Here is a 15,139-nt window from a genome sequence, read left to right as displayed (position 1 = left end):
ACATTACTTTTGGAACGAACTAAGCTATTGGTTTAAATCTGAAAAACGTCATGCATATGCACGTATGGTGTGCGTGTACACTTACACAACACACACACTTTTAAATAAAATTCTTACCTGAATTATTAGCACTAGTTTGACTGTCCTGGGAATTATCATTGTTTACAGGAGGAGGCTGTAAGGAGGGTGATGGAGCAGTTTTAGTTCTTTTTTTGCTGGTTTTTCGTTCCACTTGACAGTCATCATCATCATCTTCACTTTCACTGAGGTCATCAAAGCCAAAGTATTTAATTTTGTAATTAGAACTTCCAGAACCTCCTTCATCGCCTCCTGTCTCATCATGATCTTCAAAACCAAAGAATTCAAGTTTAACATCCTTTTTGGATTTTGTGTTACTAGGTCGGAATCTAGTAGTGGTCTTAGAAGTTGCAATATCGGCCTTTTTTCTGAGACGGCCAGCCTCACCTAAATCTGCAGGAGTGGATGAGGTGAATTCATCCATACTGCGTTCCATGGTATCCTGTATGGTAACATTACACACTGACAAGCAAGATGGATGTAAAACAGTATAATCTCTAGTCCTTCCAACCGTCCCTCTAAAACTGGTCCCACAACTTACACCACCTTTCTTTGCCTGATTCAGGCCATCTTTATTTGATTCACTGTTGACTTTGGCTAAGGCCTGACTGGTACCATCCATTAGCTTATCAAAATTTGAAGCTCCTTGTGAGGATTTTGCCTTATTGGCCCTACAATACGTCCTACAGTTGCTTGGCCTAAGAACACTTTGCAAAATGTCTTCCTCCATGGCTTCATTTGTATCTTCCAAGCGATTTTTAAAATCCTCCTCTTTCATCTCCAAAAGAGGATCACTATCCAAACTTAAAATACAATCATCTGATCTGATATCTTCATAATCATTATCCCATTCATATAGACCAGTTCTAACAGAGCCTTTGATTGCAGATATTTCAGATGGAGATTCTGATCTTTTTCCAAACTGGGAGTTCCAAGTATCATTTGTTTCCTTGATTTCATCAGCTTTGTATCCAGATGCCACTGTGATTTCTATGGTGGGTTTCTTGGCATTGTCTTCAGCATTTTTGTGAAAATGGTGACTATTTTTTTCAAGATCATCACTAAAATTCTCCATTGTATCTATAAAAACGAGTCAAAGTATAAAAAACAAGAATGTCATCAATATATAAGTTAACAAGTAGATCTGCATAACAGTACAGAAGCAATTAATCATTAATCATGAAATAACTGAGATAATTTCACTAAGTAACGAAATTAATACACAACCAGCTGCCTTCTACCTTTTCTCCTGTCTTCTAGTAACCCCTCCCTTAGATATCCAACTCTCTTAAAACGGTCACCCTAAAACCCTTCCAAGAGATTTCAGTCTTAACACCAGGCACCAGTGGCTCACGCCTATAATCCTAGCTACTCAGGATGCTGAGGCTCACGGTTCAAAGCCAGCCCAGGCAGAAAAGTCCCTGAGACTCCTATCTCCAATAAACTACTAGAAAACCGGAAGTAGCTCTGTGGTTCAAGCGGTAGAGTGCTCGCCTTGAGCTGAGAGCTGAGGGACAGAAGCCCAGAGTTCAAGCCCCATGACCAACAACAACAAAAAAAAGTCTTAACAGCGGTATTTGTATGTTGATGAGATAAGATGCCAAAAAGTTCTGTCTTGAAGTCTGGCCACCGTTTCAACTTCTTTAGTTATTTCTATTGTTTTTACTAATTCTAAAAACCACATCCCAAATGATTTTTTTGTTTGTTTGCTGGTCCTGGTTCTTATCCCTAAACTTTTGTGCTCAAGGATAGCACTCTATCTCTTTGAGCCACAACTCCATTTATGGCTTTCTGGTAGCAAATTGGAGATAAAAGTCCCAAGGACTTTCCTGTCCAGGCTGGCTTTGAACCATGATCCTTAGCTCTCAGTAGCTAAGATTACAGGTGTGAACCATGGGCACCAAGCTTTCAAGGAAATTCTAATACTGGTTCTGATGCCTAGTGGCTACGGTAGTTGTTTATGCATATCAACTAGTTAATATTTGTTAATATGCCTATCATCTTCTACTTCGGGAATTTTTATTTATTTATTTTCACCAGTACTGGAGCTTGAACTCACAACCTCATGCTCTGGAAACTTCACTCATGGATGGCAGTCTAAAACTTTTAAGGGAAGGGGAAAAAGGGAAGTCAGGACATGGTGGCAAATACCTGTAACTCCAGAAGCTTTTGAGAGGCTAAGGCAAGAGGATTTCAAGTTCAAACAGCTGAGCTATATGACAGTACCCCGTCTTTTTAAAAAAAGATAAGAGGAAAAGATAAAAGACAAAGTAGAGGAGAATGAAAAACAAATTGGGGGTAGATCTGGGGTCTATCAATGAACTTCATTGTTTCTCATCTTATAAAATTGTAAGAAAATCTTGCAAGCACATTCTCGGAGTAGTACAGATTAAATTTTCAAATGCAAATTTTTATTGGTTAAAAAAACAAGGTTAGGTCAAGTGCCAGTGACTCACACCTGTAATCCTAGCTACTCTGGAGGCTGAGATCTGAGGATTGAGATTCAAAGCCAGCTCAGGCAGGAAAAGCAATGAGACTTTTATCTCCAATAAACCAGAAAACTGGAAGCAGCACTGTGGCTCAAGTGGTAGAGCCCTAGACTTGAGCTGAAAAGCTGAGGGACAGCACCCAGCCCCAGAGTTCAAGCCCCACAACTGACCAAAAAAAAAAAAAAGATGTAGATGTTAAAATTATAAGGTGAAACAAGCACTAGTGGCTCATGCCTTGTAACCCTAGCTACTCAGGAGGCTAAGATCTGAGGATCACAGTCCCTGAGTTTTCAAGTAACCACCAAAAAACAAGTGGAAGTGGAGCTGTGGCTCAAGCAGCAGAGCACTAGCCTTGAACAAAAAAGCTCAGTGATAGCACCCAGGCTCTGAACTCAAGCCCCAAGACCAGCACAAAAAGCAAATCACTCTCTCTCACTCACACAATATCCACACACAGTGTGTATAATTTACATATATAATTTATATATATATATATATATATATATGTATATGAAGAGAGAAAACAGCTTTTAATCATCTTACAGGTGGTGCTAAGAAAGTTACTCCAGAAAAATTTAGTGATAAAGCCACCAAGATACCTATCAGTTTTGTGGCTCAGTGGTAGAGTGCTTGCCTCGCATGCATGAGGCCCTGGGTTTGAAAAAGCCAAAAGTGGGTGCTGTGGCTCAAGTGCTAGAACGCTAGCCTTGAGCTAAAGAGCTCAGGGACAGTGCCCAGGCCCAGAGTTCAAGCTCCACGACCAACAAAAATAAAATAAAAACAAAATTCAGTCATATACAGCACAAAAAAATTTAAAAGATACTTGTTATCTGTAAAAATAAGGGCAGTTATTCAGATACTTTGATCATATTCTTGTTAAAAAAGTTATTTCAAAAAAGTTATTTCAACATCAAGTTATTTCAATATCAAGATAAAGCTATTCTTATAGTGGTAGCCTTGTTTTAATTACATGGCTCTGAATACGAGAAAAATAAGTTCATTCATATCAGAATGCAGCAGCACTGAATGGAAAGACGACTTTGGATGTTCCATAAATCTACTAGTTCAAATTATTCAACCTCTAAACTATACTTATCCTTTTTGTAACAAGAATTTTTTTTTTTGTCAGTTGTGGGCCTTGAACTCTAGGTCTGGGCACCATCCCTCAGCTCTTCAGCTCAAGGTTAGTACTTTACCACTTGAGCCACAGTGCCATTTCTGGCTTTTTCTGCTTATGTGGTGCTGAGGAACCGAATCCAGGGCCTCATGCCTGCGAGGCAAGCACTCTACCACTGAGCCATCTTCCCAGCCCAACAAGAATTTTTTTTTCTTCTTTTTTGCTTATGTGGTGCTGAGGAATCGAACCCAGGGCCTCAAGCATGCAAGGCAAGTGCTCTACCACTGAGCCACCTTCCCAACCCCCCAACAAGAAATTTTTTAAAAAAGCACTACATAGCTCTGGTAAAAAGATTAAAACTGATAAAAGATTAAGCACAAAATAGAAAATAATTAAGTAACAGGCCTCTTATCCACTTTTCTTAAAAATTAGTTGACTTTATATAAATTCTATTTTTAAAAATGCATTCAGGGCTGGGAAGGTGGCTTAGTGCTTGTCCAGCATGCATGAAGCCCTGGGTTCAATTACTCAGTACCATATAAAACAGAAAAAGCCAGAGGTGGCACTGTGGCTCAAGTGGTAGCGCACTAGTTTTGAGCAAAACAAGCCAGGGATAGTGCCCAGGCCCTGAGTTCAAGCCCCAGGACTGGCAAAAATAAAATAAATGCATTCAAAGCTAAACACTGATGACTTATACCTGTAACCCGAACTACTCGTGAGCCTAAGACCCAGACGACTGTGGTTTAAAGCCATCTCTGGCAGAAAAGCTTTCAAGGCTCCAGCTCCAAAATAACCAGCAACGCTGGGCACCAGGGACTCATAACTATAATCGTTGCCACTAAGGAGGCTGAGATCTGATGACTATGGTTCAAAACTAGCCAGGACAGACAAATTTAAGAATCTTATCTCCAATTAACCAGCAAAAGGATCTGAACTGGAGATGTAGCTCAAGTGGTAGCATGCCAGCCTTGAGTAAAGCTAATCAGGAACAAAACAAAAAAAAAAAACATAAAAATCAACAAAAAGCCAGACTGGAGGTATGGTGCAAATGGTAGAACACTAGCCAATCATGCAAGCCAGGGCAAGTCCAAAGTTCAAATCCTAGTACTTCCAATAAAAAAGAAATAGGAAGGAAGAAGGAAGAGAGGGAGTAAGGGAGAGAAGAAGGAAAGGAAGAAGAGGAAAGATAGAGGAGGAAAGGGAAAGGGAAGGAAGGAAGGAAGAGAGAGAGGGAGGGAGGGAGGGATTAAGGGAAGGAAGGAAGGAGAGGGAAGGAAAGAAATTTGAGGATTTTTCTTTCAGTACAGGGGATTTGAAAAGCCTTGCATTTGCTACACTCTATCACTACCACTTGAGCCATACCCTCTCAACCCTTTTTGCTTTCATTATTTTTCAACTAAGATCTCTATTTCTGCTCCACTGCTCTGGATCAAAATCCTATTAATCCTTCCTTCATAATTGGGATGAGGGACACAGCCACCACACCCATTTTTTTACTGGCTGAGATAGGGGGAGTCCCCCACAAACTATTTTTGCCCAAGGTTGTCCTCACACCATGATCTTCCTAATCACAGCCTCCCAAATAGCTAGAATTCCATACCAAGCTTATTTCCAGGATTTTTAACTAATCCTCATTGATCACCTATATGTTATCCAATGACTTAATAATATCATCTCAGGGTTCTAACATGCTTTCAACTTTCAGGAATAGAACAACTGATTTCCCTTTCTAAAAAATCACTTTCATGGGCCTGGGAAGGTAGCCCAGTGGTAGAGTGCTTGCCTTGCATGCACGAAGCCCTGGGTTTGATTCCTCAGCACCACATAAGCAGAAAAAAAAAAAAAAAAACCAGAAGTGGTTCTGTGGCTCAAGTGGCAGAGCGCTAGCCTTGAGCTGAACTACTGAGGGACAGCACCCAGGCCCAGAGTTCAAGCCCCACAACCAACCAAAAAAGAAAAAGCATTTACAACAAAGAATTTTAGTTGTGCCAAATAAACTAATCATGTATTTCTCCATGGGGGAAAAAATATTCACTAATCTTTGCATGGTAGTTCATATCTGTACTGGTAACCACTCAAGAGGCTTTGAGGTTTCAGGCCAGTCAGGGCAAAAAAAGTTCACAAAACCTCATCTCAACTAACAAAAAGCAGACCTACATGGGAAGTACAAATAGGAGGGTTATGGTCCAAGCTGACAGGAGCAAAAATAGAGACCCTATTCAAAAAAAAAAAAAGACAAGAATATGGCTCAAATGGTAGAGTACCTATCTCACTCTTAAGTGCAAGATCCTCTAAGTTCAAACTCCAATACTAAAAAAAAAAAGTGCTTAAAATGGTGTGAATTAGCAATAAAATACCACTGATTGAATTTTAACCTATATACTTTGAACTATTTGTTGATAAAATTTCCAGTAGGTTCTTAAATAAAACTGTTTGAACATGCATGCAAAAGACTGCTAGGAATTCTGAGACACAAATAATCACTTTTTTGGGGGTTGGTCATGGGACCTGAACTCTGGGCCTGGGCACTGTCCCTCAGCTCTTCAGCTCAAGGCTAGTGCTCTGCCACTTGAGCCACAGTGCCACTTCTGGCTTCTTTTGCTTATGTGGTGCTGAGGAATTGAACCCAGGGCTTCACGTATGCAAGGCAAGCAAGCACTCTACCACTGAGCCACCTTCCCAGCAAATAATCACTTTTATCTATAGTGATTCCAAAACTTTTATCATTCTCAGAATGGTCCCTACTGTAATAGACTTTTGGGAAGCCTTTGGGGAGAGGGAGCAGTACTGGGGATTAAACTCAGGGCTTCAGGTTTCTTAGGCAGGTACTCTACCACTTGAGCCACACCTCCATCCCTTTTGCATTTGTTATTTACAAGATAGGTCTTTTTTTTTTTTTTTTGTCGGTGGTGGGGCTTGGACTCTGGGTCTGGGCACTATCCCTAAGCTCTTCAGTTCACGGCAAGTGCTCTACCACATGAGCCACAGCGCCACTTAAAGTCTCATTTTTATACTTAGGCCAGCCTAGCTTCAATTCTAACTTGTGCTTCCACATGTCATAGGGATTTACAGGTATATACCACTGTGCCCAGCCACTGTGCTTCCCTAGTAGCTGAAAGAACTGGTTTGTGCCACTATACCCGGCCATTGGTTGAGATAGTCTCAATCAAACTTTTTTGTCCAGGCTGGATTGAAAACTTGATTCTACAGTTCTGCCTCTCCAGTAGATAGGACTGATTACAAGCTAGATCCACAGAGCCAGGCTTCATTGATCTTCTGATAATCTTCACTACAATATCGCTGAAACTGACTTCAAACTTATGTTTCCTTATGCCTCAGCCTCCAGTGGTGAGATCACAGGCATGTGACAACATATCCCACTATACATCTTTTACCAAAACTTAGGTCTGGGTTCCTAAAATTAACTAAAATCAAGGCAAGAAGAATCTAGGGAAAATACACAAGTTCAGAGGAGATAAAGAATGGGAGGGCTGGGTAGGTGGCTCAGTGGTAGAGCACTTGCCTTGCATGCATGAGGCCCTGGGTTCGATTCCTCAGCACCACATAAGCAAAAAGAAACAAGCCGGAAGTGGCATTGTGGCTCAAGTGGTAGAGCGCTAGCCTTGAGCTGAAGAGCTAAGGGAGGGACAGCACCTAGGCCAGAGTTCAGGCCCCACAATCGGACCCCCCCCAAAAAAAGAATGGGAGGACAAAAACTCAAAAGCATTCTCAGAAGTATGAAACCAGCTAACAAATACACATTTAGGACAGGATAAAGCTACAATGAAAATTAAAAGCATTCCCTAAAAGTTTGCTTCTCCTACATTGGTTGTCTGGGTTATTGGAACTCTAGGAGACCCTCAACATTGGGAGGAGGAATCATAGTACTACATTATTCCCTGTGCAATAAGTGTAACTTGGTAAGGTGGAAAAAAGTCATGGTCTTGAGCATCTGTTTAGTGTACATTTGTTTCTCACAAATGTTAAGACTGTCAGCCTCAAACCTAAAACTTAGGGCTGGAAAGGCGGTTCGGTGGTAGAGTGCTTGCCTTACAAGCATGAGGCCCTGGGTTTGATACCTCAGCCCCACATTAGCAGAAAAAGCTGGAAGTGGCACCATGGCTCAAGTGCTACCGAGTGCTAGCCTTGAGCTGAAAAACTTAGGGACAGTGCCCAGGCCCAGAGTTCAGGCCCCACAACCGACCAAAAATTAAAACAAAAACAAAACAAAACCCTATAACATTAGATTCTTAAAACAGTATCCATCATCTCTTCTATAAAAAAAGTTGTTTTTCATTCATACTATCAAACTTTCAACAGCAACTTGGACATACATGAAGACATCATTGACAAAGCTACATAGAGCAGTTGCTTCCTAGGAATATTTAACTTCTATGCTCCTATTCCCCCTTACCCTAAGATTTTATCCTTGTTAGTAAGTACCCTCTGTCACCAGATCCTCTGCTGGCCAATGGTGCCCCATGCTCCTTAACTACTTCCTCAGCTTCATTCTTCCTTCTTCCGCAGCACCTGCCCCCTGCTGGATTAACTATCTGGGACAGCAAGAAATAGCAGAAAGACTACAGTATAACTTAAATGTTACAGTATTGCTAGAACCCAGGCCAGAGTCTGACAAATGGTAGATGCTCTATAACATGTTGAAAAATGAACAAATTAATCTCATTCCAATTCTGTCACTAGCTGGTCTTAGGCAGTAGCCTAACTTGTTCAATCTTCATCCTTGAAAGTATGAGGAGAGCCGGGTGCCAGTGGCTCAAGTCTGTAATCATAACTACTCAGGAGGCTGAGATCTGAGGATCACAGTTCAAAGCCAGCCAGGCCAGGAAAGTCTGGGAGACTCTTATCTCCAATTAACTGCCAGAAAGTCGGAACTGGTGCTGTGGCTCAAAAAGGTAGAGTGTGAGCCTTGAGTGAAAAAGCTCAAGGAAAGCACCCAGGCAAGAGTTTAAGCCCCACAACAGATCAGAAATTTTAAAAAATAAAATAAAAATAAAGTGAGAGCTCAGTTAAAATCCATTTTTGCTCAAAAGATTCAGGGCCATAATGCATTTTTTTTTTTTTTTTTGGTCCGTCCTGAACTCTGGGCCTGGGCATTGTCCCTTAGCTCTTCAGCTCAAGGCTAGTGCTCTAGCGCCACTTCTGGCTTTTTCTGCTTATGTGGTGCTGAGAAATTGAACCCAGGGCCTCATGCATGCAAGACAAGCACTCTACCACTGAGCCTCCTTCCCAGCATCCCACAATACAGTTTAAGGAACTGACCTGGAAAGTTTTGTTCTGTTTTGTAATGAAAATGTAACCAAAGCTTAACTTAAGAACAATGCTTCAAGAAAAATGTGGGCAAAGGAGTAAGGACAGCCAAATGAGAATTAACCAGAAGATTAAGGAAATAGCAGCTGGCTCATCCCTCATCCAAGGGGAAGAAAAGAAGAAAATTCTTAGCATTTTTAGTAAAACTATGCAAGATACACCTCAATATATTGCTTCAAGTGCCTTGTATTAAGCTTCAAAAGCACACATTCCTTTTAAGAACTCAGTAGTAAGTAATCCAGGCACTGGTGGCTCCTAAGTATAATCCTGACTATTCAGGAGGCTGAGATCTAAGGATTGTGGTTCAAAGCCAGCCTAGGCAGCAAAGTCCACAAGACTCATATTTCCAACCAAAAGAGCAGAAGAGAAGCTACAGTGCCCAGGCCATGAGTTCAAGCCCTAGGACCAGCCGGAAAAAAAAAAAAAAAAGATTTCAGTTTTATGGCTGGCCCAAGTGGCTCACACCTGTAATGTTAGCTACTCAGGAAGTTGAGATCTGGGGGACCACTGTTGAAAGCCAGCCTGGGCAGAAAAGTTTGAGAGATTCCATCTCCAAATAATTGGCAAATTGCTAGTCTCCAGAGGCACACTCAAGTGGTAGAGTGCTAGCTCTGAATATGCTAGCTAAGGAAGAGCTCAAAGCCCCTGAGAGTGCAGGTACCGTACCCCTCCCCCCTCCCTCCCCAAATAAAAAATCAGTACTAGCAAAATTTTGTCTTTACTTCCTTTCAAATTATGAATGCTACATAGCCCCTCATTATCACTAAACCTACTCAAGAAGCAGAGACTAAGGTCAATTCAACCACCATGGTTGTCCTTACCCTACTGCTGGTAAGTTGGTCACACTCTCCTCCTATCCCATCTTCCTCCAATCTTAGCTCCTCATTCTTTTAGTTACTTTCCCCTATACCTTTTTGTTTGGTGGGGGTCCGGTCGTGGGGCCTGAACTCTGGGCCTGGGTGCTGTCCCTCAGCTCTTCAGCTCAAGGCTAGTGCTCTACCACTTGAGCCACAGCGCCAGTTCTGTCTTTTTTTTTCTTTTTGCTTCTGTGGTACTGGGGAATCGAACCCAGGGCCTCAAACATGCAAGGCAAGCGCTCTACCATTGAAATACCTTCCCAGCCCCAGCCCTACATCTTTTTTGTGTGTGTATATGCCAGTCCTAGAATCTGTCACTAAACTTGTTTTGCTCAAGGCTGGCACTCTACACCTTAACCCACAGCTCCACTTCAGAGCTATTTGCTGGTTAACTGGAAATAAGACTCTCACAAACTTTCCTGCCAGGGCTGGCTTTAAATACTAATCCCCAGATCTCAGCCTCCTGAGTAACCAGAATTACAGGCATAAGCCACCAGCGGTCAGTGAATATTCTTTTCTTTTTTTTTGGTGGTAGTACTGGGGTTTGAACTCAAGGTTTCAGATTTCCTAAGCAAGCAGCTTTATCTAGTATGTGAACCACATTTCAAGCACCCAGTAACAATTATTGTCAAGTCCCAAATCCCTTATACAAGTAGAATATGACTAACAAAACGTAATATTTCATGAGACAATACTATATGCCATATTTACAAATTAACCTTTTAAAAACTAAAAACAGCCAGGCGCTAGTGGCTCACGCCTGTAATCCTAGCTACTTAGGAGGCTGAGATCTGAGGATCATGGTTCAAAGTCAGTCTGGGCAAGAAAGACCATGAGACTCTTTTTTTTTTTCTTCCCGGTCGTGGGGTTTGAACTCTGGGCCTGGGCGCTGTCCCTGCGCTCTTTAGCTCAAGGTGAGTGCTCTACGGCTTAAGCCACAGTACTACTTCTGGCTTTCTAGTGGTTTTATTGGAGATAAGAGTCTCACTGACTTTTCTGCCCTGGCTAGCTTTGAACCGTGATCCTCAGGTCTCAGCCTCCTCAGTAGCTAGAATTATAGGCGTGAGCCACTGGTGCCCGGCTGTGAGACTCCAATAAACCACTCAGGAAACTGGAAGTGGCGCTGTGGCTCAAGTGGTAGAGTGCTTGCCTTGAGCTGAAGAGCTGAAGCAGCGCCCAAGCCTAGAGTTCAAGCCCCACAACCGACAAAAAAAAAGAGGCTAAGATCTGAGGATCACAGTTCAAAGCCAGCTAGGGCAGCAAAGTCCATGAGACTCTTATCTCCAATAAACTGCCAAAAACCGGAAGTGGCGCTGAGGCTCAACTGGCAGAGCACTAGCCTTCAGCTTAAGAGCTGAAGGACAGTGCCCAAGCCCAGAGTTCAAACCTCAGAACCAAAAACAAAACAAAACAAAACCTACAACCAGTTTTTAGGTAGGGACCAGTGATCTGCATCTGTAATCCTAGCTACTGGGGAGATTTGAGATCTGAGGATCCATGCTTCAAAGCCAGCCTGAGCAGCAAAAGGCCCTGAGATTTTTTTTTTTGTTTTTTGGTCGGTCGTGGGGCTTGAACTCTGGGCCTGGGCACTGTCCCTCAGCTCTTCAGCTCAAGGCAAGCGCTCTACCACTTGAGCTACAGCACCACTTCTGGTTTTCTGGTGGTTTATTGGAGATAGGAATCTCACAGTCTTTCCTGCCCGGGCTGGCTTTGAACCGCGATCCTCAGATCTCAGCCTCCCGAGTAGCTAGGATTACAGGCATGAACCACCAGCGCCCCGCAGGCCCTGAGATTTTTATCTCCAGTTAACTACTAAAAAAGCCAGGAGTAGAGCTGTGGCTCAAGTGGTAGAATGCTAGCCTTGAGCAAAAAAAGTTCAAGGACACAGACCAGACTAAGTTCAAGCCTCACTGTCGACATATGTACACACGTACACATGTACACACACACACACAAGTATGTTTTGAAAATTTAGTGCAAGACATTACTGGCCCAAAGACTCCAAACTAATCTGAATTTGCAATAAAGAGCAATTTCTTTAATGTTTTTTCTCACACCTACTGAATTACTTTCTTTTTCTTTTCTTTTTTGCTAGTCCTGGGGCTTTAAACTCAGGTGCTGGGCACTGTCTCTGAGCTTCTTTTGCCCAAGGCTAGCACTCTACTACTTGAGCCACAGCACCTTTTCTGGCTTTTTCTGTTTGTGGTACTGAGGAATCGAAACCAGGGCTACATGCATGCTAGGCAAACACTCTATCACTAAGCCATTCCCAGCCCAACTGAATTACTTTTAAAAGATAGTCTAGCTTGGCACTGGTGGCTCCCTGTAATCCTAGCTACTCAGGAGGCTGAGATCTGAGGATCGAGTTTCAAAGCCAGCCTGAGCAGGAAAGTCCATGAGACTCTTCAACAAACCACCAGAAAAGCGGAAGTGACACTGTGGTTCAAGTGGTAGAGGGCTAGCCTTGCCTTGAAGAGCTGAGGGACAGCCCAGAGTTCAAGCCCCATAACCGAAAAAAAAAGATAGTCTAACATTCCTAAGTAATTCTCATGTGAATGATCATCTCATTGTTATGAGTAACCATCAAATTTCCAACAGTAATAGAAACAAGATACTATGCAATACTTATAAAAGCGGTATTTCTAGTTGGAACTACAGGCAGGGATTTATAAAATACTGTTCTAAAATATGTCAAACCAATGTCTAGAAACAATAAGTTATTCAATTAAAATTTCAACCTGATAAGAGTGCTTGCTGGCCTAGCATGTATGAAACCCTGGGTTCAATTCCTCAGTACCACAGAAACAGAAAAGGCCGGAAATAGTGATGTGGCTCAAGTGGTAGAGTGCTAATCTTGAGCAAAAGAAGCTCAGGGACAATGCCCAGGCCCTGAGTTCAAAGCCCCAGGACTGGAAAAAAAAAAGAAAACAAAAAACAAAAATTTCAACCTGATTGATTTCTTTACAGGTCTTAAGGGGTTGAAGGCATGGTTCAATTGGTAGAGCGCTAACCAATGAACACAAAAACAAAACTCCTCAGGTACAGGGTTCGAGGACACTACGGGAGTTGTTTGAGTCCTGTTCTCAGACCAAAAGATAAATAAAGTTCTTAATGCTTTTACAAAATTATAGTCTACATTAAGTATTCATTAAATACACACACACACACACACACACACACACACACACGCTTCAAATAATTTAAGTGACTTGCAAAAGGATCTCTTGGCTCATCATAAAGGAAATAAAAACTTACCTGAAATCAATTTAACACAGCTACTTTTGTTATCTTCTAGAATTCTGTTGGTGCTTTTTTCTTTGCCAAGCACAGCATCCTCCAAAGGTAAGCTTTTCTCGGAAACAACACTGTCTTCACTCACCACACTAATTCTGCTATTGGTTCCAAGTTCAGAAGTGACTTCTTCCAGCTGAGCAGCTTCACCAGAGTCTGAATAAGAGGAACTCTTACCCTGGACTAAATTCTTTGAAGAAACTGGTAGAGACTCATCATCACTATCAAATCCAAAAGGATCTCCAGTATTTTCTTCTTCTACTTTAGGTTTCTTCGGAATTTCTTGGATATCTGGTTTGAAATTGGGCCGCTTCTGTCCTAATTTAGCCATAAATGTGGTTTCTCCCCATTTTGTGCTAAGGGTGGTCCGTTTGTTGGAAAAGACTTCATCGAATTTTGAACTGCCATTGCCTCCTTTCCTACTATATGTTTTTCCAAATCGGGATGTCATTTTTACACCTGTTTCATATTCCCTGTGGGGGAGGGGGAATGAAGAGAATATACAATCACAAAATAATTAACAAGTATTAGTCACTTCAAAAACCTAGGAATTCTCATGTAACTTTTCAACATTCAGCATATGAACCTTTAGAAATGGTTAAATACAAGAAAGAAGATAGATGCATTCTTCACTCTGTATGTTTCCACTTGACAATTGTTACAATACATACTACTATGTGACTGGCAAAGTACAAAGGCTTAGTGACTGCCCAACTTGCATCTGAAAAACTTACAGTGAGGCATTTTTTCCAAGTTCAAAATGAATCAAGTTACTATTCTCATACATATCTTTACCATAAAAATAACCTAAATAAGGTAATTATTACTAATATAAGACCTTAAGCACCAAATGTATTTTTCTTCAGGATCTTGAGAATGCCAAATAGTTGACTAAACTTAGTCCTGCAGTACTTATTCAAGGGAAAATAAAAAGGGTTAGAAAAAAGGGTTTCTCCTGTTTTACAACCTGCAGGGCTTTTTTAGTCTAATGTAATTGGAGCTATGACTTGAAAAATATTCCTTAGATGGTCATCTCCTTGTTCTACCTTCCTTGTCCCTATAGTGTTGTTCTCATTATCAGAGTGACATTTTTCAGGAGCTGGAGAACTGCACATCACAGTGACCCAAGAATTAGTTCTGTAAGAATAGAACCACTTATCCTTCATTTTCCTCTTTGATTTATAAATGACCAATCCACCTTACTTACCTAACACAATAACAACAGAGAAAAAGCTCCAGGTAAGCAAATCACGAGATAAACATTTTTAAATGTTATACTACATTCTTAGTACAATCAATTCTTATCCATTTTTTAGCACTTCCAAGTTTAAATACTGATACATTAACTGTAACTTGGGAGGTTAAAAAAAATTGCTTGAAATAAAACCTTTATTTCTCTGAAACTAACAATGGAACTTTATTTGGTCTATACTTTTGAATACATTTTGATTTACAGTTTTATGAATATTTTCTCTTCATTAGTCTAAATTCTAAACAACTTATTCTGAATCACTGCTCAACTTGCTTTAACCTATCACTAATCTTAATATCTATCTAGATAAGCCAATTCTAATTTGACAAAATAACTTAATCATCATATACATTGGTGAAAAGTTTTCAGGAGGGAAATCTATTTTCCTGTCTGCTGTAGATTTTATAATAACAAGTTTTACTGTATTCTTATGAAGTGAAAGCCTATTAAACAAAACCAAAGTATAGCGGACAGCTACTAAAGACTACAAAATAAGGTGTTTCTTCAAGGTTATAAAGCTGAGATCTGCGGGCCTACCTTTACACATATAACCACAAAGCTGAAGTGTTTTGAATACACGTACCTGGTAATCATCTAAAGTGCTGACTGAAGGCCAAACCAAAGACCTAGATTTGAGCCCTTCTATGCCAACACGAGAAAAACTCATTGTAAAAATGGTCCTGGGGCTGGGAAGGTGGCTCAGTGGTAGAGCGCTTGCCTTGCATGC

At 41.2% G+C, this 15,139-nt stretch overlaps 1 protein-coding gene across 5 annotated transcripts in view; it reads right to left on the bottom strand.

Annotated features, from left to right (window-relative positions):
- Wapal (wings apart-like homolog (Drosophila)) overlaps positions 1-15,139 on the bottom strand; it is a 67,576-nt gene that overhangs the window by 50,611 nt on the left and 1,826 nt on the right. For all 5 annotated transcript variants that reach the window (XM_013032084.1, XM_013032085.1, XM_013032087.1 and 2 more), the window contains exons 2-3: positions 13,125-13,633; positions 118-1,158 (exon numbers count right to left, since the gene is read on the bottom strand). In XM_013032084.1, the coding sequence (XP_012887538.1) occupies positions 118-1,158; positions 13,125-13,611 (1,528 nt within the window). In that variant the 5' untranslated portion in view covers positions 13,612-13,633. The remainder of the gene's footprint in view (positions 1-117; positions 1,159-13,124; positions 13,634-15,139) is intronic.

Source organism: Dipodomys ordii, unplaced genomic scaffold (assembly GCF_000151885.1).
Source record: "Dipodomys ordii isolate 6190 unplaced genomic scaffold, Dord_2.0 Scaffold148, whole genome shotgun sequence".
Classification (NCBI taxonomy): domain Eukaryota; kingdom Metazoa; phylum Chordata; class Mammalia; order Rodentia; family Heteromyidae; genus Dipodomys; species Dipodomys ordii.
Note: the sequence above shows the minus strand (reverse complement) of the source record. Positions and strands in the feature narration are given on the sequence as shown.